Genomic DNA, 26100 nt, shown 5'->3' on the forward strand with positions numbered 1-26100 from the left:
AGACAAAGGATATAAATTCAAGTTATCTGAAGCAGCTGGCCCGTGCCTACCATACCCCAGCAGAGTCCCCTCACCTGGGAAGGGAACAGAGACGGGTCGATGGCCCCCTGTGAACTCCTCCCAGCAGTAACACATTCTTTCAACAACTGTTTCAAAGTTTGCTTCATTTCCAAAGCCAAATCATTCAACCATGCCTGATAGTGAACAGAGAAAACAGTATGAGTCATGAAAAAAATACAGTCTCTGCCTAGCCACACTCCTTCAGCTAAGACGGGATGTGAATTCTTAGAGCCCACACTCCGCAGATGCACTGTGCTGTATCGTTATTATTTAAATAGTTTGAGAAAAACAGTTTTGTTGTTGTTTCTTTTTACCTCAAGACAGTGTTGAGTGTGAACACTCACACTGGGGGTCAGTACTGAGTACCACTGACTGGTCTGATATAAAAACCTATGCCCAAAGGAACCCTGTCAATTCATTATTATGACAAACCTATAAAGTCCTGGGCAAACAGCTAGCTGAGTCTCTTGGTATTCTAGAGATCAGGAAAGTTCAGCCACAGAAGGGGCTCCTCATTAAAGATACTAAAGGAGGGATTCATTAGGGTGAACATACTCCGGAGGGGGGGAGGCATCAGACTGCCTTTTAAGCTGATTTTGCTTCAATGTCCCAATAGTACCTTTATCTGTTCACTTGATTATGGGTAACATGATGAACTGCAAGCTAGCAAGTGTGGAACTCGGTGACAGAAGCATGCCTAGCATGCACAGAGCCCACTACATTACACACACACACAGCTAAATAACAATACCTATGAAAAATAACACTACCAATCACTACTTAATAGTTTGCATATACAAAATATATGCACGAGAACTACAGCTATAGCTCTTCATCCTTTCCTAAGTTTGCTCTAAGCTCCAGTTTTTACTCATCTGTAAGCACTTGCCAGTACTGAACACAGTACAAAGCCACCAAAGCTAAAAGCTGAAAACCTGAAGCTTGGTGTTGTAGTTTGCTCAAGAGTGTGAGGCAGGGGGATGACTTGAATCCAACGTGGTGTACATGAGGACCAGGCAAGCTAAAGCTTCATAAGACCCTGTATGCAAAACGGGAATCTCTCATTGTAGGCCACAGAGATGTTCTTCTGCTAATCACAAAAGTTCCCGGAACCTTGACTTCCACTGTACTGCCTCACTGATCTAGTCCCTATCTTAGATCCTAAGCTCCTCCCTCCCTCCACTCTGCCAACTGAGGGAAAGAAAAACACAAAACTCATAACCAACAATGTCAGCTACTTGGCAAATGTCAGTGCTTTCAGTCACCTGATTGAAATGCTTGAAATAAAATAGGATGTTGAGGCCTAACCAGGAGTGAGTCTGAGCCTGAAGATTACAAATCAAAGTGATACAACCTACTGCTCCTGTCAACTTGTTTACCCAAATCATCTCACAAAACTCATAAAAAAAAATAAAAATAAAAAGCCCTAAGACTTAATGTTTCACAAACTGACTAGTGCATTTAAAGCCATGTATTCCACTTAACTTTCAAAAGAATGTCTTTGCAACAAGAGTTAAGATTCCCATTTCCTTTGTACAGAGCTGACACAAAGATTCAGATGCAAGTACTTTTAGTACTTTTTATTCCAGAACTAAAATTCTTTATAGAATTACATGCTGTATTTCAAAAAGTAAATATCCATTCTTTTTAATACCACAACTTTTGGGAGCTCATAAGGCGAAATATTTTGAAGACTCAATTAATAGATATAAATTTCATATGGCTCACTTCATGAACTAGGGCTGCTCACCTCCACATTATTTGACAGGAGAACTTTGTTTTTAAAAGGCACAACTTCTCCTTCTAGCGACTTCATTGCAGTTATATGTTTGGACTCCTCATCAAAGCACACACTGTTAATGCCTACAACACAAAAGCAACACTTGGGCTCAGGGCGCAGTTGGGCGAACGGCGCTATCCCATCAAGCACAGGGCTCTGGATTACACCCCCCGCACCACACACACAAAAACTTAATTGAAAGCAGCAATGTAATGACAAAGAATTAAAGGGTAATGATGCATTGCTATATACACCCACACCCCACATATACTATATACTCAGATACAAGAGGATTATAATGTATGTGACATAACATATATAGTAGCAGCCCTTGTATTAAATGTATTAATGAAGGAGAGTAAGGAAAAATACTTTCATTGGGTATTCTCATTACTAATTTTAAATATTGTATTAACATCTAACCATAACAACATTTACTGATGGTATCTTGCATGTATGTTTAACCATTAAATTTCATCATTTTCCAGGAAGAACAGGCATTCTAATCAACAAGCACATAGTAATCCATCAGGACACTTAACTCTCATACATTCTTGGCAGTGGACTAGAACATCACAATCTCTTTGGACTATGACAAGGAAGTTTCACACAAAGCCTAAATAAACATTTACCTTAACTAAATGTTTAGATACTTTTTAAAATATATATATTAAAAAATATATGAAAGTTCGCAATAGTTTTAATTATCTTAACCCAAAACTGAAATAATCCAAAAGTGCAAACAGTAAATAGATAAATTCATTATCAGGAAATAGCTTTAGTTATGTCAAGTAATGGGACATAACCAACAGGTCACGAGGTGACCAGACAAAATAGAAACAACTCCAAAGCCACTGAGAAAGTAGATAAAGAAGACATCACCATGACAGCGGCTAACCTGTGGCATAAGCCCAACTATATTGTGTTCAGCAGCCCTAGGTATGGCATAATCATTATTCTAAACCAAAAATGCTACCTATTAAATGAGCACCTAAGGTACACATCACCAACTGTGCAGCAAGGTTCCAGGACCTGAACCTTTTTCTGGCTTTTATCTAATGCATCACCCATATGAATATCATCCTAAAGGTTGCGGGGAGACAGAGAGATGATTTTACTGCACAAAGTCCTTGAAATGTCAGAAACTGGTCTGTACAAATGAGATCAGTAACTGTCTGGGCAGTGGAATGGGAAGAAGACTGATAACATGAGGGAATTCTCTGGGCTTATGGAAAGGTTGTGTATCTTAAAGTGGTGGTTACACAAGTATAGTGAGTACAGAGAGACATGCCTACAGTTTCAGGTTCACAAGCACTGGAAACTGTATCATAAAAAAGAATGTAGAGTATCTGAGGTTCCATGGGCCAGGTTCTCTATCAATAACAAGTCAGAATTCAGAACACAAAAGCAACTATAACCAATATGGAAAGCTAACATGGATGACTATGTTTCAATAAAACATTATTTTTTTCTTTTTTTTTTTTTGGTTTGGATTTTATTTATTGATTTTCATTGAGCTCTACATTTTTCTCTGCTCCCCTCTCTTCCTCTCCCCGCCCCCCCGCCTTCAACACTCTCCTTCCATGGTCCCCATGCTCCCAATTTACTCACGAGATCTTGTCTTTTTCTATTTCCCATGTAGATTAGATTCATGTATATCTCTCTTACGGTCCTCATTGTTGTCTAGGTTCTCTGGGATTGTGATTTGTAGGCTGGTTTTCTTTGCCTTATGTTTAAAAACCACCTATGAGTGAGTAAATATGATAATTGTCTTTCTGGGTCTGGGTTATCTCACTCAGTATGATGTTTTCTAGCTCCATCCATTCACCTGCAAATTTTAAGATGCGATTTTTTTTCTACTGTGTAGCACTCTATTGTGTAAATATACCACATTTTCCTTATTCATTCTTCAGTCAAGGGGCATTTAGGCTGTTTGCAGGTTCTGGCTATGACAAACAAAGCTGCTATGAACATAGTTGAGCACAGGTTCCGGTGGAACAGTTGAGCATCCCTTGGATATATACCCAAAACTGTATTGCTGGGTCTTGAGGAAGGTTGTTTCCTAACTTTCTAAGAAATTGCCATACTGATATCTAAAGGGGGCTGTACCAGCTTGCACTCCCACCAGCAATGCAGGAGTGTTCCCTTTACCCCACAACCTCTCCAACATAAGTTGTCATCAAGTGTTTTTGATCTTGGCCATTCTTACAGGTGTAAGATGGAATCTCAGAGTTGTTTTGATTTGTATTTCTCTGATGACTAAGGATGTTGAGCATTTCCTTAAGTGTCTTTCAGCCATTTTAGATTCCTCTGTTTAGGTCTGTACTCCATTTTTTTTTATTGGATTATTTGTTCTTTAGATGACCAACTTCTTGAGTTGTTTGTATATTTTGGAGATCAGACCTCTGTCTGATGTGGGGTTGGTGAAGATCTTTTCCCATTCTGTAGGCTGGGGTTTTGTCTTGTTGACAGTGTCCTTTGCTTTACAGAAGCTTTTCAGTTTCAGGAGGTCCCATTTATTAGCTGTTTCTCTCAGTGTCTGGGCTACTGGGGTTATATTTAGGAAGTGGTCTCCTGTGACAATGCATTCAAGTGTACTTCCCACTTTCTCTTCTCTGAGGTTCAGTGCGGCTGGCTTTATGTTGAGGTCTTTGATCCATTTGGACTTGAGTTTGGTGCATGGTGATAGGTATGGATCTATTTTCATTATTTTACATTTTGATATCCAGTTATGCCAGCACCATTTGTTAAATAAGCTTTCTTTTTTCCATTTGATATTTTTTGCTCCTTTGTCAAAAATCAGGTGTTCGAAGGTGTGTGGATTAATACCCGGGTCTTCGATTTGGTTCCATTGGTCTTCTTGTCTGCTTTTATCCCAATACCAGGCTGTTTTCAGTACTGTAGCTCTGTAGTAAAGTTTGAAGTCAGGGATTGCGGTGCCTCCAGAAGTTATTTTATTGTACGGGATTGTTTTGGCTATTCTGGGGTTTTTACTTTTCCAGATGAAGTTGAGTACTGTTCTTTCAAAGTCTGTGAAGAACTTTGTTGGGAATCTGTAGATTGCTTTTGGTAAGATTGCCATTTTTTATCCGGGCCAGTGGAATACAAATGATGGTCCCTGATAAACCTAGGGGAGAGGAATGGAGGGGCAAGGGACATGAAGAATGACAGCAAGGCAGTTTTTCTGATCAAGCTGCCTCAGAGGCTGTTATAGAGCAATTGGACGTTGTGGGAAGGGAAGAGCTGTCAAGTCTGCTGGAATTCAGACCTGGAGGCATCCCTAGCTGATAAGTAAATACTGAGTGTCTGTGATTGTTGACTAACAAAGGAAATGCTAATGCTTTCTAAAAGCCTGGGGCCTGCAGGTCTCACTAGGCTAAGGTCCTAGGTCTGGAACTTGCCCTGCAAAGGTGAGTATCTTACTTGTGAACTTAATATGGCGTAAACAAAATACAGATCTCAAAATACAGGTCTTTGCTTCCGGCAATTTTAACTATGTTAATTCTACCTACCCAAGAGCATGGGAGATCTTTCCACTTTCTGATGTCTTCTTCAATTTCTTCAAAGATTTAAAGTTCTTGTCATACAAGTCTTCCACTTGTTTGGTTATAATTACTCCTAGTTATTTTATGCTATTTGTGATTATTGTGAAGGGTGATGTTTCTCTGATTTCTTTCTCAGCCCTTTTATCATCTGTGTAAAGGAGGGATACTAACTTTTTTTAACTCAAAAAAGAGTCTCTTCTAAGGCCGGGCGGTGGTGGCGCACACCTTTAATCCCAGCACTCGGGAGGCAGAGGCTGGCGGATCTCTGTGAGTTCGAGACCAGCCTGCTCTACAGAGCTAGTTCCAGGACAGGCTCCAAAGTCACAGAGAAACCCTGTCTCGAAAAACCAAAAAAAAAAAAAAAAAAAAAAAAAGAGTCTCTTCTATCTTGCCCCATTACTGAAAGGTGTTTATGAATTGTAAAAGTTCCTTGGTAGAATTTTTGGGGTTGCTCATGTAAACTATCATATCTTCAGCAAATAGTGAGAGTTTGACTTCTTTTCTGATTTGTAGCCCGGTGATATCTTTTTGGTGTCTTAGCTAGGACCTCAAGAACTATATTGGATAGATATAGAGAGAGTCGACAACCTAGTCTTGTTCCTGATTTCAGTGGAATTGCTAGGAGTTTCTCTCCATTTAGTTTGATGTTGGCTGTTGGCTTGCTGTATATTGTCTTTATTATGTTTACGTGTGTTCCTTGTATCCCTGCTCTCTCCAAGACCTTTATCATGAAGGGATGCTGTATTCCGTTGTAAGTTTTTTTTGCATCTAATGAGATGATCATGTGAAGTTTTTTTCCAGTTTGTTTATATGGTGGATTAAGTTGACAGATTTTCATATTTTGAACCATCCCTGCATCTCTGGGATGAAGTCAACTTGATCATGGTGGATGATGGTTCTGATACGTTCTTGGATTCGATTTGCCAGTATTTTACTTAGAAGTTTTGCATCAATGTTCATGAGTGAGATTGGTCTATAATTCTCTTTCTTAGAAATGTCTTTATGTGGTTTGTTATCAGGGTATTTGTACCCTCATAAAAAGAGTTTGGCAATGTTCCTTCTGTTTCAATTGTGTGGAACAATTTGAGGAGTATTTGGTATTAATTCTTCTTTGAAACTCTTGTAGAATTTTGAACTGAAACCATCTGGTCCTGGGCTTTTTTGGTCAGGAGACTTTTGATGACTGTTTCTATTTCTTTAGCAGTTGTAGGTCTGATAAAAAAAAAACTTTTTTAAAAAATGATAGTAAGATAGCCTAGGCACATAGGCTGTTGTTTGCAGATCTGACTATAAATGAAAATGGTAAATGGGTTTTTTTAAAAAAAAAAAAAGCAATTACTTTTTAAAGTTAATTTGAAAATACAGCTCTATTCCAAATAGTATACCTGAAAAAAGTCAGTCATTACTCCCTAAAGAAGCTTATTGACTTCCAAAAGTACTTGGGAGGCAGAGGCAGGCGGATCTCTGTGAGTTCGAGACCAGCCTGGTCTTACAGAGCTAGTGCCAGGACAGGCTCCAAAGCCACAGAGAAACCCTGTCTCGAAAAACCAAAAAAAAAAAAAAAAAAGTACCATTGGAGCCAAAGTGATTCAAATTCAGGAAAACAAAACACACTAAGTTTTCAACATGTTCGTTCCAATTCCTATTATACTAAGATTGTATAAGTGCCACTGTACAAATCACTCTCAGCTTTAAATGCCTTTCAAGTCTCTCTGTGGACAACAGCAGTTCACTGAGAATTTCAGCTCCATGGTCTTTCATCCCCAGCACCTCAACCTCCACCTTCTCCTCTACTTTCAGGCTTTGCACAACCTCTGCCCTCTGCCTAGTGACCTTTCTTCTAATTAACACACGTAACTTTCAATTTCATCATTTTGTTCATGATATCCCCAAGTGAGGTGCATGTCCTCACAGACATGGTTATTGCACTGCATGTACATTCATGACAGAACCATCACACAGCACATATTGTGCTTACTAACTTACTAGCTGCACCAATGGCTGAAAGGTGGGGGTATGAACTGTGCTTAGTGAAGGGCATAATATTATGCCTGAAAGACAGTTACAACTCAGTAATTGTTGACAGAATGTTAGTCCCTACCAGCAAACAGCTTCTTCAGATGGGACTGGATCACTGACGGGTTAGTGGACTGGCCCAGGATTTCTAACAAGTCATCATCTCCAATAAAATAAAATCTTGGGAATGCTGACCGTTTTTCCTAATGAAAAAGAAAAGAAAAAAAGGTTTTTCTCTTTTCAATGATTAAGATATTGAATATGTCACAGTTTATTAAAGCTTAAAATAAGCAGACATGCCTCCAAAAATTCATTTAAGGATTTCTGACATCTTTGAAGCTGATCGAGGATTGTGAGCAGAGCATTTCGGATTCCTGCATGAGTGGTCAGTGTGGTGACTCGATTGTCTTTCTTGATGTCCAGCATTATTGATCTACAAGATAAAAATTAGTTTCACATTTATGTTAAGATTTCTGCCTTAAGTGAAAGAATTTTCATGTTTCAAATTAAGAACAACATTTATAATTAATAATAACTTATCATGCTTCTAATAAACCATGTGAAAATTAATGTCATTGCAATTTTTCATCAAATATTACAAATCTTCTTCTTCATGCATTCATTCAGTCATTCATTCAATAAATATTAAGTTCTATGTCCTAGAACTAATGGCCCAGTAACAGAGAAGGGCATTAAGCAATGCCTTAAAATACTTAGGTATAATAAACACCACAAAGAAAAGGTGCAAAGTGTTGGCACAGTGACTATTAGGAAACCTCTGACTTAAGCCTTCTTTGGGGAAGTGACCCAAGCTGAGATATGCATGATGAATAAACAACAGAAGAGTTTATGACTGAGGTCCTGGGAAACAACTACATGGACCTAAGACCCTGGAGTAGAGGCCAGAGAGATGGCAAGGGACACATATGCTTTCTCCTTAGTGCAATGTTACAAAAGTTTAATTACATTAAAAAAAATTAAAACAAGGAAACTTCATTTTAAATGATTATTCTTGCTACCATACGAAAAACGTCAAGAAGAACAAGTTGGAAGGCTAATGCAGCACCTACGTGAGAAATAGAGATGAGAACACAGACTTAATAACTAACTTGGGATGGACAAAATGAAAGACAACAATCTGCCTGTGTGTCTTGCAGGCAACAGCAGGTGGCAGAACTTGCTGAGGCGGGGTGAACACCAGTGAACAGTGCCAGGGGTAAGGTGGAGGACCAGGTTCACCTGAGGCCTGAGGATGGTGACGAGTGTTAAAGCTCAGAAGAGAAGCATCAGCTGTCCCTGTACCTAAGATCTCAGCAAACAAAAAGAAATGATTCTACCACTTGTGAAGATGACAGAGGCCTTCCTCGCCCTCAGGGAGGCTTCCTGTCGCGCAGGAAATAGGGGAGCACCACTTAGTGATAGAGGAAGGTCATTGGTTAAAAAGTAAAGAAACTGCTTGGCCCTCATAGGTTAAAACATAGGTGGGTGGAGTAAACAGAACAGAATGCTGGGAGGAAAAGGAAGTGAGCTCAGAGGCCATGCTCCCCTCTCCCGGGCAGACGCCATGAAGCAAGCTGCCAGGTCAGACATGCTGAATCTTTCCCAGTAAGACTGATGCTACACATATTATTAGAAATGGGTTAGTCAAAGTATGAGAATTAGCCAGTTAGAGGCTAGAGCTAGTGGGCCAAGAAGTGTTTAAAAGAATACAGTTTGTGTGTTGTTATTTCAGAGCATAAGCTAGCCAGGCGACCAGGAGCAGGGAGGCAGGAACACAGCCCGCAGCTCCCACAACAACTTAGTACATAAATGAAGGATGGCAAAGACACAGAGCAGGCCAAAGTGCTTCAGAAGAGGAAACAGCACTGCAGAAGGCTGACTACAGGGCATACCCAGGACCCGTGGATGTGAGTACTTCACAGCGTGAGGAATGCCGCCACATGCCTACGTCTATGTAGCTGTACTGACCTAAAATCTTCATCAACTTTGTTGAAGCGTGACTGTTCTTTAGGCAAAGCTCCACGGCCAAAAATGGGCTCCAAGTACACCCATTTCCTCTGAATATGATTTAAATTCTGCAGGTACTCATCTAACTGTGCAAGTTTTCGTTCCCAAATTGATACTTTATCTTCAAATCCTTTGTAATATGGAGAATCTTTTAAGGACTGAAGAAGGCATCTGTTATCTCCAACCTGGTTCACGATGTCTTTCCAGTCTTTAATCAGTTTGATAGTTCGATTCTGGCTGTCTTCATAATCAATCAGGGAGAACACTGCTCCCACTCCCCATAGATCAAGTTCACGCAAAGCTTCTCTGATGGTAACTTCCCCTTGTGCCCGACTATTTAAATCCTATTAACAAGAAAGATAAATACTTGTTATTTTAAAATTAATTATCCCATAAATAAATGATAAGAAATATACTATAGTGGGGTATAGTGGTCCACGCCTATAATCCTAGCCCTCAGGAGATGGAGACAAGAGTATCAAGGAATTCCATGTCCTCTTCAGCAGCACAGTTTAAGGCCAGCTAAGATTGTATTATACGTCTCAATCTGTGCTCCAACAAAAACAAGCATATACGCATATATGTATACACACACATATACAGTCTTATAAAAAATATTATATGGATTTTACCATTGGGAAAAAGTTAGATACATTTTACGTATAATCCTAGAAAATAACTGAATACTGTATCACACATATTAGATGTTAAGCATTCATGCTCAAATGATCAAATATATACAAACTCCTGCCTTTTGTTGTTCAAGTCTGAAGAGGGGGACTAGGGCTTAGCAGATAAAATGCCAAGTCTGGATACCCAGCTTCCACATAAAGGTCAGGCACAGCAGCACACATCTGTAACACTAGCACCAGTTTGTAGAGACAGGAGGATCCAGCTGATCCACTGGTAAGTTCCACATTCAACAAGTGACCCTGCCTCACAGTATAGGTGGAAAGACACCTGGCACCAGCCTCTTGACTCCACATGCATGCGCACGGGTACACACACATAACACACACTTAGAACACAAGGAACATGCAACTAAAAAATAAAACAAGGAAAAAAATCATGCATCCACAACTGAAAGTTGACAGAAGAAATGGCCAAAATTTGGTAACCTAGAACAACCAGAACATTATGGAAAATTTCCTGTAAACTCTTTCCATCAGATGTGGCTCCCCTGTGCAGGAATCTTGTCACAACCTCACAGATTAATGGCATGATCTAGGATTAGTAACAAAGATAATGACTTACATTTTTATAGGAGATAAAATAATAAAGCATCAAATCACCCTATTTTATCACTAGTGGACAAAACACAGCATACAGCTCCTGATGATCTTTGTGTCATTTATCTTAGGCACAGGAACTGCACCATAATCTATTGCTATCCCAGACAGCAATTGCAACTCCAGTTACCAGCCTGCTTCTCCTGCAGCAGCCTGGCTGCTCAGGCCACAAACTGGTGGAAATTCCGTACCTGCAGGCATAGTTTTAACTAAATCTCTACCATTCTATTTATAAATAAGACTCAAGATTCAAAGGTTGGGGTGAAAACCTGTGAGCTCAGAGAGACTGAGTAGCAACTAACTAATCTTCTCTCCTTGCTGGCATCTCCCAAAACACACACACACACACACACACACACACACACACACACACACACACACACGCCCTTCTGCTCCACCAAAACAAAAAAATCGTCACCACTCAAAACCCCTCCCTCCAGTGTGTCTCTCTATCTCTCCCAGATGTCCTCTGAAGCTCTATGATTACTTTCTGTCCACTAGGTGCTAAGTCACCCTCCTGACCCAAGGTTAATTTTATTTAATTAATGCAAATGCAAACTCAGGGTTCACAGTGTGACAGAATATTTCCCAACAAGTGCAGTCTAGTTTTCCTTGAGACATTTTCCTGCCAGGTTGGTAACCAGGCGGTTACTAGTTAACCTGCAGGGCCTCCTGTCCTCTAGCTACTGCCCACAGTACGTCATGTGACGTGAGCACACTGAATGTCAAATGACTCTTCTCTGCTAGCATTTTTCATGCGGCTGACTTCCTTCACTAACGAAGTATTAATAGTGCACATTTTCCCTTCTGCAAGCAGGGGCCACTACTAGGGTTTCTATAACCTCATCTAGCAGGTCCCAACAGAACAATACACTACCAACCATGAATAATGGAACAACACACACAGTTACTGCTTTGTAGGAAGAACAGATGCTAAATAAAAAGGACTAGCAGAGTCCAAGCCTCACTTTAAGGTCTGAGGCTTTCTCCACAATTGTATCAGCAACTCGGAGCAGGTCACCAAACAGTAATTTCTCCAAACTGGTCCCTCGAGGAAGGCCAAGCAGACGGAAAAGGTCAAGCCAGTGGTCTGGAGAAAGGTGCTCCCCTCTCACATATTTCAAGATAGGAATTATAATCTATCAGAAAAGAGAAAGAGAAGACTTATACCTATGCTCATGTGCAAAATCCACAAAGTTATTCACACATATCAATGCAATTTCATAAGTAATTTTAATAATTATTTAATAATCTTGCAATCAAAATCTTATATAGAATTATATAAAGTTTGCTATTAAACATTACTGTAAACAAATGCATATTATATTTGTAGTTTAATAAATTTTAAAACATGAGAGAATATACCCCTGCTTTCTGAGACACATAAACGCTCTAAGAGCAAATACAAATCCTACGGGGATATAGCTCAGTTGGTACAGCATTTGTCTGACCCTAGACTTAATCCCCACTACTGCAAAAAAGCCCTATGTATACATAATTCCTATTGATGCAAAAACATCACACACCTTTAATTCCAGCACTTAGCACACAGAGGCAGGCTGATCTCCAAGTTTGAAGCCAGTCTGGTCTACAGAATAAGTTCCAGGACAGCTAGGACTACACAGAGAAACCCTATCTCTTTAAATAAATAAACAAACAAACAAACAAATAAATAAATAATATTCCATAGTTACATTGCTTTCCAGCTAATAGCAGAACTATATAATTTTTATAATTTACGTATTTTTCCCTTTGTTCATATAATGGGAAAATTTAATTGAAAAATAAATTATGGTTCAAACAGTAAATAATAAAAAGATAAACAATGGCTCCAAATATCATTTTCAAGTATCAAGTAAAGAAAACAACCTTACTTTATATCTGTCAACTTCTGACTGCAATTTTACTGTCATGACTGAATGTTCTGCAACTTTCCTCAATCTGTCATGCCAGTTCATCAAAAATTCCTCAAACAGATAGGTCTTAGTCCTGTAAAAGAGCATGAACACATACTAAAATTCACACTTCCTCCAAAAATGAGCAAAGTATAAGAACATAAATATTGCTTAGGAATCAAACCGGTAAGAAATCCAATCTTCATTGGCCATTTCCTGGAGACCTTGCTGGAACTCCTCATAAAGAGCCCAGATTTGTGCACAGCTCTCAATATCCTTAGAGATGCTATACGCCAGAGAGAAGTTGGGCTCCTCTAGTCCAAAATGATGGCAGTCATCACTATAGAAATAAATATCAAAATACTGAATTATACAAAAAAAACCTGTCAGATAGTAATTTACTTAGCCACATTCTGTGGCTGAAATACACAAGGACAAGTGCCTACTTCACGTGAGAATTTCACTTCACTCATGCTATGGGTCCTTTGTCAAAGCTATCGTGTAAAAAGAATACATGTGGAGATTTTTTATGTTTATAATTGTATGTAAATGTTTGCTTTATACATTTATAGACTCATCTTATAAAATATCTTCTCAGTTGAATATAAGAACCCCCTTAATCTAGTAAGTATACTACCATGTGTGATTAAAGTCTACTTACTCATCCCAGGGCTGCATTCACCAACATAGGCATATGCACAAATCAGCACTTGCTGTGACCGTTAAGATGAGTCAGCAACATATTTCCTACTTGTCTTATGAATTCTTTGACTGGAGTGTGTGTGTGTGTGTGTGTGTGTGTGTGTGTGTGTGTGTGTGTGTGTGTACCAGAGCGGTATGTCAGACATCCTCTCCTACCATCTCTGTTCTTCTGAGAAATGTTCTCTCACTGAACCTGTGAGACTCCCAGTGTCTCGTGGATAAGCTGCTGGCCAGTCAGTCAGCCCAAGCATGATCGCTGTCTGTGCTTCGAGCACTGGAGCTAGAGCTACACAGGCCATGCCCAACTCTGTAGGAGGTTGAAGATTCAATCCCCATGCTTGTAAAAGGGCTCCTCTCCCCAACACCCAGGTTCATTTTGGAAAGAGGCATTAGCAGTATTCTTAAAATTAAATATTCCATTTTTAAATAGAATGGTATCAAAACAATATTAGAGCCTCTGAATTTAATATGTAAGCTAATTTAATGTTCTAACATCTCACAAGTCCTTTTTTGAATTTATCTTAATTCCTTATAGAGTTCAATCACAGCTTCTAAGAATGCAATGGTTTAACAGGTTGTTTGTAGTCTTAAACTTTCTGAAATTTACGAAGAAAGGTACTAAAGAGCTATAATTACAGCTAGGAAGCCAAGTACAAAGGCATAAAATGTTTTTTCAAAATAAGCATCATGAATTACAAACAAAACGAAATAAAAATAACTTACACTAGCTTTTTTCTTATGGCTTCGAGATCATCGAACTCCAGCTTTTTCTCCTTTATGGCTTTCGCGCTCTGCCCCAGGGTGTTGGGCCGGCCGGCTTCAATGAGCTCATCCCCAGGTTTCAGCTGGTCCCAGCGCGCTCGGAACTTCTCCAGCTCTAGGTGGTAGGTCTGCAGGCGGGACTTCACATTTCCTTTCATGACCTCAATCTGGAAGCAGATCCAAGGACTCAGCACAGAAGAATATCTCAGTTTCCACATTTCACTTTCAGCATTTTTTTAAAACTTAGAGAAATGTCAACACTGAATGATTGTTTTTTTATCTTGTCAAGTCCATTATAATAAAATAATCTAGTAACAAAAATCAGAATATAAATTTACAGTAATGATAAATAAGTGTCAACTATAAACACTAAACAATTCTAGGAGTTCACAGTATGCCTACAATTATCAAAAAAAGTGACCCCATATTAAAAACAGTTCAGGATTGGCTGGAGGAATGGCTGCTCTTCCTGAGAACCTGGGATTCCCTACACTCACACAGTGGCTCACAATCATCTGTAACTTCAGTTCCTGTGGATCAAGCATCCTCTTTGGCCCTCCAGGAGCACCAGGCACACAGATACACACAAGCTGCTGTTCTTCCTGTGTGCACACTCTTAACTAGAGAGGCTGTTTCTCGGTCGTCTGCAGCTGTGAGCGAAGACTACTCAGATATGGAGCAGACAGGTGTGTGCAGCCTCGGCTGTGCCTACAACTCAGATGGCGCTGTCTCCTCCTTCCTCTTCCCACTAAAGAGCAAGTGGACAGTAAAACACCCTAGACAACATGGGGAGATGGCCGAAATTTAATTCAGCTAGTGTGGGCCTCGGACAAAAGACCAGACAAAGAGGCATCATTTTAGCTTGCAGAGAAATGCTACCAAAAAGACACTCCTGTGAAATTGTCATTTAGAGAAATCTTGGAAACATTATAATAAGAACTGACGGAGGTCAGTCCCAGCAGCAGCACTGAACTCCTGAAGCCAGACGACACTCAATACATGCAGGCACACTCTGAGAACAGCCGGCTCCCACCTGATCTTTAATCATAAGTTGGTGGCTTTCCATCATCAGCTCGAATTTGTCCCACTTGGCTCTCAGACTGCTAACTGTTTCCACCCCGCCGCCTGCCACAGTTCGTAACAGCCTGTTTTTGTCTTCAGCTTCTTGAAACAAGGGCAAAATCTGAGGGTCAAGAGAAGCAATGGATCATTTTATCAGTCCCTCAAGATTTCATTACTTTGATTCTTATTTCACGGTTTTTTATTTTAAAATGAAATAAAATTTTAAAAGGTTTTTGCTTTTAAATAATTTGTTAAAGTCCCAGCTATAAGGATTCTGATGCTTATTACTAAATTAACAAACACACTATAATGCCAGAAGTCAAAAGGAATGAAAAATAATAATTGGGAGGCAAAGACGAAAGAACCAGAAATTTAAGGTCATATACTCCACTACATAATAAACTCAAGTTTACTGTGGACAATAAGAAACTATCTATGTGCCGGGCGGTGGTGGTGCACGCCTTTAATCCCAGCACTCGGGAGGCAGAGGCAGACGGATCTCTGGGAGTTCGAGACCAGCCTGGTCTACAAGAGCTAGTTCCAGGACAGGCTCCAAAACCACAGAGAAATCCTGTCTTGAAAAACCAAAAAAAAAAAAAAAAAAAAAAAAAAACTATCTATGCCTAATAAACAAACAAATAAATAACTACAGGTTTGCCTGTGACCAAAACCAGATAAACACATAAGAGAAATAGAAACATACAAACTAATTTTATGAACATAGACATAAAAATTCTCAGGAAAATACTTGCCAACTGAATTCAAGAGCATTACGTTAATTACACCCCATAATTAAGCTAGGTCTCACTCCAAAGTTGCAGACAGTTTAGCAAATGCGAACCTGTAAAGGTCATACAGTGTTGTCTGTTTGCTTTCTCTTGCTGTGGCTAAACACGATGACCAAAACAACTCGGGGAGGAAGAGTTTATTTCATCTAACATTTCCATAGACAGCCCATTGCCTAGGGAAGTCAAGCCGGGCACTTAAGGCAGAAATCTAAGCCAAGCCCACAGAGAAGGCTGCTTACTGACTCTCTTGTCCAAAACTGCCCAGGCCGCCTGCCTAGGGATGTACCTTCCACAGTGGGCTGGGCCTTCCTGCTCAATTAGCAATCAGGACAATGACCCATAAGTCCATGGGACAATCTTATGGAAGTGTTTCTTGAGGTTCCCTCCTCCCAAGTGTGGCATGCTGACAACCAAGATCAGCCAAACAAGCACATAAATAGACTCAGGAACAGAAACAATACGATCATTTCCACAGAGGTAAAAGAAGTCCTTGGCCAAGTTCAATGTCCTTCACGATCAGAGCCCAGGACTAGACAGGACAAAGGCCTGCGTACTAGTGGCTGCATGGACACGGGAACTAAGGTACAGTATACTGAAGAAAGACTGACAGCATTCACCAAGGTGACCTCTTCACCTTTTCCCAAGTATCTAAACAATTCAGAGTCGTCTTCCTTCTTGTTCTGAACAAAACTTTAATCATTTAAATGCCCTGCAAAAGGGAACCCTGATTGCTCTTCGGGCTGAGGAGGGGAGGGGACTTAATTGCGGGAAGGGGGAGGGAAATGGGAGGCGGTGGCGGGGAAGAGACAGAAATCTTTAATAAATAAATAAATTAAAAAATTTAAACAAACAGTATATTCAAAAAAAAAAAAAAAAGAAGTTAAATGCCCTGCAAATGCTGCCTTGCTCCTTCTGGATTCTGCTTTTACCAATCTCACCTCCCATCTTTAACTGTGAGCTCTCTCTTGTGTGTCTCTTCAATCTCTGTTCTAACATCATATTCTACACAATAAGATTCCAATTCTGAAGACAAGATTGCTTACTCTACTATTATTCTAATCCATGAGATCGCAACAAGGCTGTAAAACCTCTGGGATTAATGCAAAAGCTACTGATACTATGTCATTTCACCACTAGTCTAACCCTGAGCTGCCAGTTAGATGACATCACACAGACCTCTTCACTATGCTGAAATTACACAGGTCTAACTACCACATAAAATACCTAATTTACACATCTCTATAAAGTAAGGATGACAATAATTGCTTTTTATTCTCACCTCTGGCCTCCGATCCTGCAGGTTACTATACTGTAAATTTGTATCCCCTATTTCTTCCACAGACTGAGGTATTATTGTTAAGATCTTCATAGCCTCAGTGATGAAAGTATCAATTTCATATATATGCGCTGAAAGGGATGACACATCATTGTTACCAAACAAAATGCTCAGTTCTGGTTACATGACTGCTAAATCAAGGGCCCCAAAGCAGCCACTACATATAGTATGCCACAGTCTCAGTTAGAAGCAAGGTTCAGCTCCTAGCACCCACATGGAGGCTCACAACCTCCATACTCCAGTTCCTGGTCTCCATGGGCAACAGGCACAAATGGGGCACATACAGCTAAAGCACTGTATACATCTAAAAAGAAATTAATGAAAATTTTGACAAAAACAAACCTAAAATGTATTCCTTCCTAGTTATATTTACTAACAATCTGAAACAATTCCAGTCTTCTAAATAATGCTAAAATGCTTCAAGTTACCATTTAGAGAAATAAGAACAAATATTATGTCGGAAATATAATCATTCTCAACTACATACAAATTAGTACTATCTAGACTTCCACTAATAAAACTGTCTGAGATTTTTATACGTTTAAAAGACAAATGAGAATTTTCCTACTTTCTTAAAATTATCATTTTGAGGAAATTTTATTTAAGAAGACATCCTAGCTCAGTTTTAACCAGTAATTGAGAGTCCTATATTGTAACTATAGAAACTACGGCTCTAAACACACAAAGTGATGCACAGGGCTTTACTCTGGATGGACTTCTTCAGAGAAAGGACCAGCAGATCGAATAGCTTCTGGATGAGGTCATCGATCACAGTCTTCACGGGGCTGCAGTTGATGCTGAGACAGTCCACCTTGACAGCACTGGGGGCCAACAGACACAGGGTCCTCGGGTTATCAGAAGTTAGAGCACACTTCAACAAAGGCATCAAAGCATGACATAATAGATTTAATTCAAAACGTCCTTCTCTACATAACCTAGGTTCCTAGTCAGTAAGTCCACTTAGCACCGATGTTCTTTGTTTACCAGTTTCATTCACTGAAGTTTTTGCTTGTTTGCTTGACAAGATCTCCCAGTCTGACCTCAAACTCACAAACCTCCTGCCTCAGACTCCTGAGTGCTGGGGATATATGCATATGTCACAGAACCAGGCTTAAAGTACTAATTTTCAATCATGAAATATATCCATTTTTAAAAATTATAAATGGTTAAATACCAGCAATAGAATATATTTAAATATTTACAAGTTCTAATTGTTTCAGTATATATTTGTTTTATATTTATAAAGTAATTATTTTATAGCCAACATATAAATAAGGGTAAAAAATAGAATATGGAATGAATACAGATTATTAAAAAAATAAAGCCAACAAAGCTGTTTTATAACTACAAAATTGACAAAAAGGGAAAAAACAGTTAATTTTAAATTAGTCTTCAATTTGTAGACAAAGAAAACTTTTAGGAAAGTTGGTGAGAGTATTATGATTCAAAGGAAGCTGGCGCAGTGACACTCCTGTACCAGCACTTAGAGAGTGGAGGGAGAGGACTACAAGTCTGTCGTCATCCTTGCTACAAACAGAGTTCAAGGCCAGCCTGGGCTATGCCATCTCAAAAAAAAAAAAAAAATCTTATGAAGAGCATTTCAGTCATAATTTTAGGAAAGATCTATTTGTCTCAAGAACTCTGCATTCAGAATGTGAGACAAGGAGCACTCCCATCTCTCCCTGCACTGCTGTGATTAGGAGCATGTGTCACCATGGCCTACCTTTAGAATTTCTCCTAACACAGATCCTGGAAGAGAACACTCAACTGCCACTTTACTAAGTCAGCGTAATCCCTAGCTACATTCTAAACATTTGTCCTTACACCCACAGATAAATGTAATCCTCACATCTCATCAAGGAACCCTTCCCTTTGCAACAGAAGAAGACAACTACACATAACCAATCAAAACACAGAGCTGTGGAACCCAGTCCCAGTGGATGCATCTACAACACACTCCCACACCTAAGCTCAGGGGTTGTTGAGGAAGAGGGGGAGTGGGGAGACTGTAAGAGCCAGAGAGTCAGGAGTTCTTCTGAGTCTGCATCTCCTAGCAATGTCAGAAGCTAAGTCTCACCAAGATGGCTGCCCAAATTTGAGCTGAATAAGAACAATAGCAATAGACATGCCAAAGTGGACAGGGAAAGCACACAAGGCTTCAATCCTACACAAAGAACTACAGGCAACTAAGGAACCTGGGGAGCAAGAGAAACAGACTTCCCAGAGAAGAGCGCACCAGTTGTTATCTAACACCAAATAGTCGGCACTGAAAACAGACACACAGTAATATTAGATGACTGAGACGGTTGTCCTCACATAGCAGGAATATACACACAAACCAATCACAATTCAAGAGACGGTTGTCCTCACATAGCAGGAATATACACACAAACCAAGCACAGTTCAAGAGACGGTTGTACTCACATAGCAGGGATATACACACAAACCAATCACAATTCAAGGAAAAAAGGAGGCCATGAATTTCAAAGACAGCAACAGGGGTATATGGGAAAACTGGAGGGGGAGAATTATAACCTCAAAAATTAAAAAAAAAATTAAAAAATAAAAATATTCTTTTCTTTTCAGCTTCACATAGCCAGGCTAGCTTTGCATTCCCTCAGTAGCTAAAACAGCCTTGAAGTCTTTATCCTCCTTCACCTCCCCTTTCCAATTGTAGATATATGACCACACCCAATCCAAAAAAAATGTTTAAGCCATATACCAATGCATTATCAAGGTATCAGCTGTAAAAACATAGAAACAAGCTAAGTATATTAAATAATGGTATTGGTGACACATGCTTATAGTCTCCAGTACTCAAGAGCACAAGGCAGGAAGACTGCTAACTTCCAAGATAGGTTGGACAATTTAATGCAAACGTGGGGTGTAGTTCAGGGATAGAGCAATTGCCTAGCATAGACAAGGTGCTGGGTTCAGTCCTCTGTGTCATAAAGAAAAATAGATAAGTAGGCAGGTAGACAGATGTGATAGGTAACTATTTCTATACCTCAAAATCTCAGGCTTGCTAATATCCTAATGAAACTTCCCTGACTTTGTACCAAATCGGGACAGGGGGTGAATACCTTCTGAGCCCCTATAATCAGCTCAATATCTAACACAGAATATATTCCATTCAGTATTAACAGTTAAAAACTATTAACAACATTTGAAAATATAATCTGTGCCAGTAACATATATGCAAATTACTGTATATAATCCTTAAAAGTATTACTTTCCTTGCAAGTATTTTTTAAAAGTAGAAGAAACTGAGATTCATATTGAATTCATGTCAAAGTCATGCAACTGTTGAGCCACCTAACTCCAGAACAAATTCACTAAGCCCTCAATGGGCATGACCTCTTCACCAAACATACGCTGTGCACTCACTACCAAAGTAAGCACCATGAGCTCAGGAATCTCTTCTTCTTGCCCGTATTTATGTAAAGTTCTTTGTGGTATCAGTACTCACCAAACGTTTACTAAAAGGAAAAGTAAGTTAATAAGAGTTCTGGATGCTATCTTTCCTAGGTGACATGGAATTCACTGTCCAAGTAGCTTCAGCAGGTAAAATTTCAGGTAGCAAAGGCATGCAGTCTCACAAAGCTGGACTAATCCTGAGGAAATCCCCCTCAGAGATTGGCACCGCGTTCCCAGCAGGGCCACGTCACAACTAGTGCCACAGAAGCATCTCAGCTTCTCATACCTGGGGAGCCGCTCAACTTCCTTCCCTTTTATCTTCAGTGCTTTAAAATTCCTCTCCCAATCATGCACAGTCAAAAGGTGCTTTTCCACCAGAGCTTCCATGTCAACTTGTCCAATTACAACCCATTCCTACTTAAAGAAGGAAACTGTATTAATCAAAGGGAACCCATACACTCATACTGAAAGAGTAGGACCAACAAAGTGAGGAAAAAAAACTGTTTTAGAATCTCTTCTCAGATTAATATATATATAATCCAAGTCCAAAATCACTCCTACAAAGTACAACTTACAGATCTACAAGTGTGAGCCTAGAAATCTAGCATGCAGGCATTTACAGTGCAAGCGCAGCCAAGGAACTGGCCAAGTCTCTGACCATGATTCTTGTCCAGCACAAATGAGCACTGAAAGGAGAGTTCGTATTCCCAAGTTGCTGAGTATCACATACGTACTGAGAAACAGTCACATTAACCATCACGTCAGAGTGACACTTTACACGGGAACAGGGGACACACTGTAGCATCTACACTATACAGGCCAGATGTATACCACCTAGGCTAGTGCAAGCACACCTACAAAACTGCCTAGTGACAGCTTTCTCAGAACGTACATCCGTAATCTCTGGAATTAAACTAGCATTTGAGCACTCTTGCTCAAAATATATAGTCTTCAGAATTAAAATTGATACACATGTCAATCACACACCAAGCTGATTTAAAAGAAAACAAAGCTAGTTTCCCAAACTTTGTAAAATAAAAACAAAACTGGCCATCACTCCTTTCCCTTTGTAGCATAAACCTAGGTTGAGGGTCCATATATCCACCTCCCCGGGTTACACATTCAAGTTCATTTCATCATGGAGGAAATATTAATAATCTGTAGGCTTACTACATCAGTAACATTTCTGACAAGGGGTAGAAATTCACATGCTCTGTACCTTATGTTGATGTAACACAGCTGACAGCCTTCTAAACAGATCTTCTGCTTTGCCATAAATAGTCAGAAATCCACTTGCATTTCTATCAATCATAACAGAAAATATTGACTCATCTCCAGTCTCGCCCACTCCCTTAAACTGATTGGGAATGCCGATGAACCTCTTCATTTCTCTGTAATATTTAGCCCGGATTTCTTCAAAAGGAGGCCTAAATTGCAACCTTCCCTGTCTGAAAAAAACAGTATGAATGACATTCTAAATCCTTTAAAAACTATATAACTTAAAATATAAATTAATACAAAGATTTAACTTGCAAAATAAATCAGGACTGCAAAGCATCTCACTTGTAGGTTAAGTCTACATTTATCTCTGGCAGGTTCTCATTCAGCGCCTCCAGGCCCATCTGATACTGGTGCTCCAGAGCTTTGTAGAGCTGGTGGTTCCAGTGTTGCCGCCATGCCTGCATGTCGCTGGCTTGGAACCCCTGAAATGTCATTCACCTTTTCAATTTGAAAACTGGTACAATTTAACTTTTGATTTTCAATCTATATAAAGCACATTTGACAGATTAAAACTCAACTTTAAATATTTTAAAATATGCAACTCTAATTGCCACTTTTAGTAAGATGGCTTATGAAATATTCAACACAAAAACCTCACAGTATAAATATTATATAAGAAATTCATTAAAATTAAAAACTCAAGCCAACATTATGTTTTTATTTGAAGCTGGTTTTACAAGTAGTCTACTTTGTAAATTCTTCTATATTTTTTTCAAAGTTTTCAAAGAAGTATCACACTTCATTTCCTAGCCATAATAATTCACTGAATATTTTAAAATTAAGAAATTTAGCCGGGCGGTGGTGGCGCACGCCTTTAATCCCAGCACTCGGGAGGCAGAGGCAGGCAAATCTCTGTGAGTTCAAGACCAGCCTGGTCTACAGAGCTAGTTCCAGGACAGGCTCCAAAGCCACAGAGAAACCCTGTCTCAAAAAATCAAAAAAATAAAAGAATAAAATTAAGAAATTTAAAGTAGACTGCTCAAATAGTTGGCTTTTGTTTGATATTGCTGTTTGCTTTCATAAAGCCTAGAGACGTTTATTCTGGAACTTTGGGCTTTTTCTTCAAATTCTGAGAACTAGAAAATATCTAAAACAGCTGACTCACTCATGTCCCGCTCAGAACCTAGCTACATGAAAACGTGCTCTAAGAAGAAAATGAACCCTCACAGTTACATCACATAGACTGCATTTTGAACCTAACACATTCTGTAGGTGTTAGTCTCTAGAAAAAGAACAACAAACAGTAAATTTGTAAGCACCAAGTCAGGAAAAAGGCATACTAGATTGGACTTAGCATCCATGAGGCACACAGAAGCTTCCCTTCACAGTGTTAGCGCAAATTCACTGTGATTTAGAGCATTTGTATGTGAGTCAGTTGTAGAATTCTGTATTTGCTAGAGGTACCAGGAGAGGTCTATAACTCTGTATGCAACTGGCACCGAGCCATGCATCCAGACTCCCAAAGACAGAACTGCAAAGAACAACCCACGCACCTGTGCTGCCACACTTGCTAAGCCAGTCCTCAGTTCTTGCAGCCCATCCTTCCAACGCTGCTGCTGCCGAAGCAGATCAATATTCATAAGAATGACTACCTGTTAGGAAGACAGAACGCTCAGTGACTCAGCCATCTTAATCAAGTGATAATGTACTACTCACGGAGAAGGGCAAAACATCCCTTTGGGCCTGTTTCCGCCACCACTGCAGGCTCACGAGGAGAGCACCACGCACACTCAGTTACTAGAGGCAAAGTGGAAAGCAGGGATCTGTGCTTAGCCAGGACATAGAATGTGCTGGGAAATGTACAAGTCCCAAAGGCTGACTTTCTGGTACTGATAGCTGTACTCTGCTAGGTTCGCAGTTAACAGCAGAAGTCAGATAAAGGGAAACAAACTATTGGTACAGCTTTAGACCTCAAATTACTTCAAAAGAAAAATGTAGTTATATACAAATTATTTTTATTCAGTTCTATTCATAGTATGATAAATTCTATAAATAAAACATACCTTCTCACAAAATGTAGTGTGCCACTTTCTCAGCTTTCTGTTTTCCGTGGCAAGTCTCTCAGCAGCATTTTGGAGTTTCTGGATATAGCCTTCTAATTCTTTAGGGTTGTCCCAAGTAATCTGTGATTTGCCTCCACTTCCTGCTTTTGAATTCTTCAACACAACAAGCAATAGTATTCAAATACATTTCTTTTTCCAAAAAGGTTTAATTTTATGTTATAAGCCCAATTATTCTTAACACTGAACTCTATGAAGATTAAAAGTATAAATTTCAAAATGTTTGCTGTCACAGAATACCATGTAGTTTAAAATTTTTTCCAATGTCCTATACGGATATTTATTTATTTTATTTTGGTTTTTCGAAACAGGGTTTCTCTGTGGCTTTGGAGCCTGTCCTGGAACTAGCTCTGTAGACCAGGCTTGTCTCAAACTCACAGAGATCCGCCTGCCTCTGCCTCTGCCTCCCGAGTGCTGGGATTAAAGGTGTGTGCCACCATCGCCCGGCTATACGGATATTTAAATTAAAAAGAATGTAAACAAGTCTTAAGTTACAAAATCTGGGGATAATTAAAAAAAAGAAAAAGAAAGTCAAGAATTCTGTACACCAGAATCTCAAACTTAGTGGAAAAGAATACAACAGTGTGTAAGTTGTATATTATATATGTTAATGTAGCTCATCAAAACCAATACCCAAGTATGTGAAGCACTGTAATTCTTAAATCTACAGTGGGGAATTCCTCACTAAGAAAATCCTTGGAGACAGAATGCGCTCAAGCTTGCCCAGTGACTGGTGGTGGACCGAGAACTGAGGAAGAACCTATCCAACTACATCATAAGGCAAGGGACCTTACCTTAATTATCTGCTCAAATGCTAATGCAGACTGCAGCATCATGGGCCTCTGACTTTGAATCATCTGTTGATCAATGGAATTGTAAAAATGAGCCACCTACAAAATACAAGAACAATTAGCAGCAAGAAATAACAAATTTTGTTTTTAGCACATTTCCTTTATTTTTGTTTGATAGTAATATTTTTCTCAACTGTAAAACTACACAGAAATAGTTTTTCATCTCCAGATCCAATATGCCTAATAAACACAAATACATTGATTTCCTACAATTTATTAAGTCATGTCCTAACGGTGGTTAAACAGACAATAACTTTTAGTCTCTGAAATCAAGTTTACCACATTGGGAAGAAAGGAAAGACTCAGTGAAGAAAGACTGAATTTCCATCCCCTGCATATTCTCAAAAGCACTCAAGAGACTGTAGAAGTCAACACAACTATCTGTACACTCAAGCCCTGTAGAATATATCACAACTACCTGTACACTCAAGCCTTTGTGAAATATAACACAACTAACTGTATACCGTTCAGCCCAAAACTTGACTTGATATTTTCTCTCAAATTTCACACTGGCAAAAGCCTCTACTTTCACAACACATCTTCAGTCCAAGCACATTTCCTAAGTCTCTCCTCTCATCTCATGCATGAACTGATGCATTCCCTGGCCAGATCAGGGAAACAGTCTGCAAACTAACCAGTCTCCCTGCTTCAAATCCAGCTTCTCAAGTTACTGGCGATGTGACAATGGGAAGGGCATCACACATATGCTTCCCTTTACAGTGAGAAAATGGAGGATTCATTGAAGCAGTTGTCTCTCCTTGATCCTCTGTGCAGATATTTGTACACCCACAGTGGATGGGAAGAGCCTGAACGCTGCAATTCACTATCATCTACATCTGAAGTACATGCAGCATGTATAACTTGCAGGTTCCTGAGTGACAGCAAAACTAGGACACGCCCACACAGAAGGCTCATCCTCAGCACGCAGCTTATCAACCTCAGCACGCAATTCTCTCCTGGACACCTTTCATGCTTTTTCTTAGAGGAGGCATGTCACAGTATCAAAGTTCCTCAAAAAGCTGGAACAGAAGTAGCACATTCCCCGGATGCAGCACCTCCGTGCATATACTCAAAACTCCACACCTTAGCACAGAAACACTGTCTGCTCACTGCTATTTTACTCGCAGCAGCTAGAAACGGAATCCGCCCAGCCCTCCATCTACTCATGAATGGGTAATGAAAATGTGGTCCGTATACACAGCTTTTATAAAATAGATAGGTAGATAGATAGATAGATAGATAGATAGAT

The 26100-nt window shown here is 39.5% G+C and overlaps 1 protein-coding gene across 9 annotated transcripts in view; it reads right to left on the reverse strand.

The window, feature by feature from the left end:
- Dync2h1 (dynein cytoplasmic 2 heavy chain 1) overlaps positions 1 to 26100 on the reverse strand; it is a 220582-nt gene that overhangs the window by 173606 nt on the left and 20876 nt on the right. For 7 of the 9 annotated variants that reach the window (XR_003376945.1, XM_026779266.1, XM_026779267.1 and 4 more), the window contains exons 13-30: positions 24795 to 24890; positions 23944 to 24096; positions 23434 to 23532; positions 22223 to 22362; positions 21879 to 22107; positions 20946 to 21073; positions 17948 to 18063; positions 17186 to 17313; positions 15090 to 15239; positions 14018 to 14223; positions 12777 to 12932; positions 12572 to 12686; positions 11666 to 11836; positions 9370 to 9752; positions 7702 to 7834; positions 7487 to 7604; positions 1811 to 1923; positions 75 to 194 (exon numbers count right to left, since the gene is read on the reverse strand). Coding sequence is in view for 8 of the 9 variants with exons in the window: in XM_026779266.1 (XP_026635067.1) it covers positions 75 to 194; positions 1811 to 1923; positions 7487 to 7604; positions 7702 to 7834; positions 9370 to 9752; positions 11666 to 11836; positions 12572 to 12686; positions 12777 to 12932; positions 14018 to 14223; positions 15090 to 15239; positions 17186 to 17313; positions 17948 to 18063; positions 20946 to 21073; positions 21879 to 22107; positions 22223 to 22362; positions 23434 to 23532; positions 23944 to 24096; positions 24795 to 24890 (2754 nt within the window). In the remaining variant the exon portion in view is untranslated. Of the gene's footprint in view, positions 1 to 74; positions 195 to 1810; positions 1924 to 7486; positions 7605 to 7700; positions 7835 to 9369; positions 9753 to 11665; positions 11837 to 12571; positions 12687 to 12776; positions 12933 to 14017; positions 14224 to 15089; positions 15240 to 17185; positions 17314 to 17947; positions 18064 to 20945; positions 21074 to 21878; positions 22108 to 22222; positions 22363 to 23433; positions 23533 to 23943; positions 24097 to 24794; positions 24891 to 26100 lie in introns of those variants that run through there. The other 2 variants (XM_026779270.1, XM_026779271.1) reach the window with 2 other exon arrangements.

This window comes from Microtus ochrogaster, chromosome 5, assembly GCF_000317375.1.
Source record: "Microtus ochrogaster isolate Prairie Vole_2 chromosome 5, MicOch1.0, whole genome shotgun sequence".
NCBI classification, from domain to species: Eukaryota; Metazoa; Chordata; class Mammalia; order Rodentia; family Cricetidae; genus Microtus; species Microtus ochrogaster.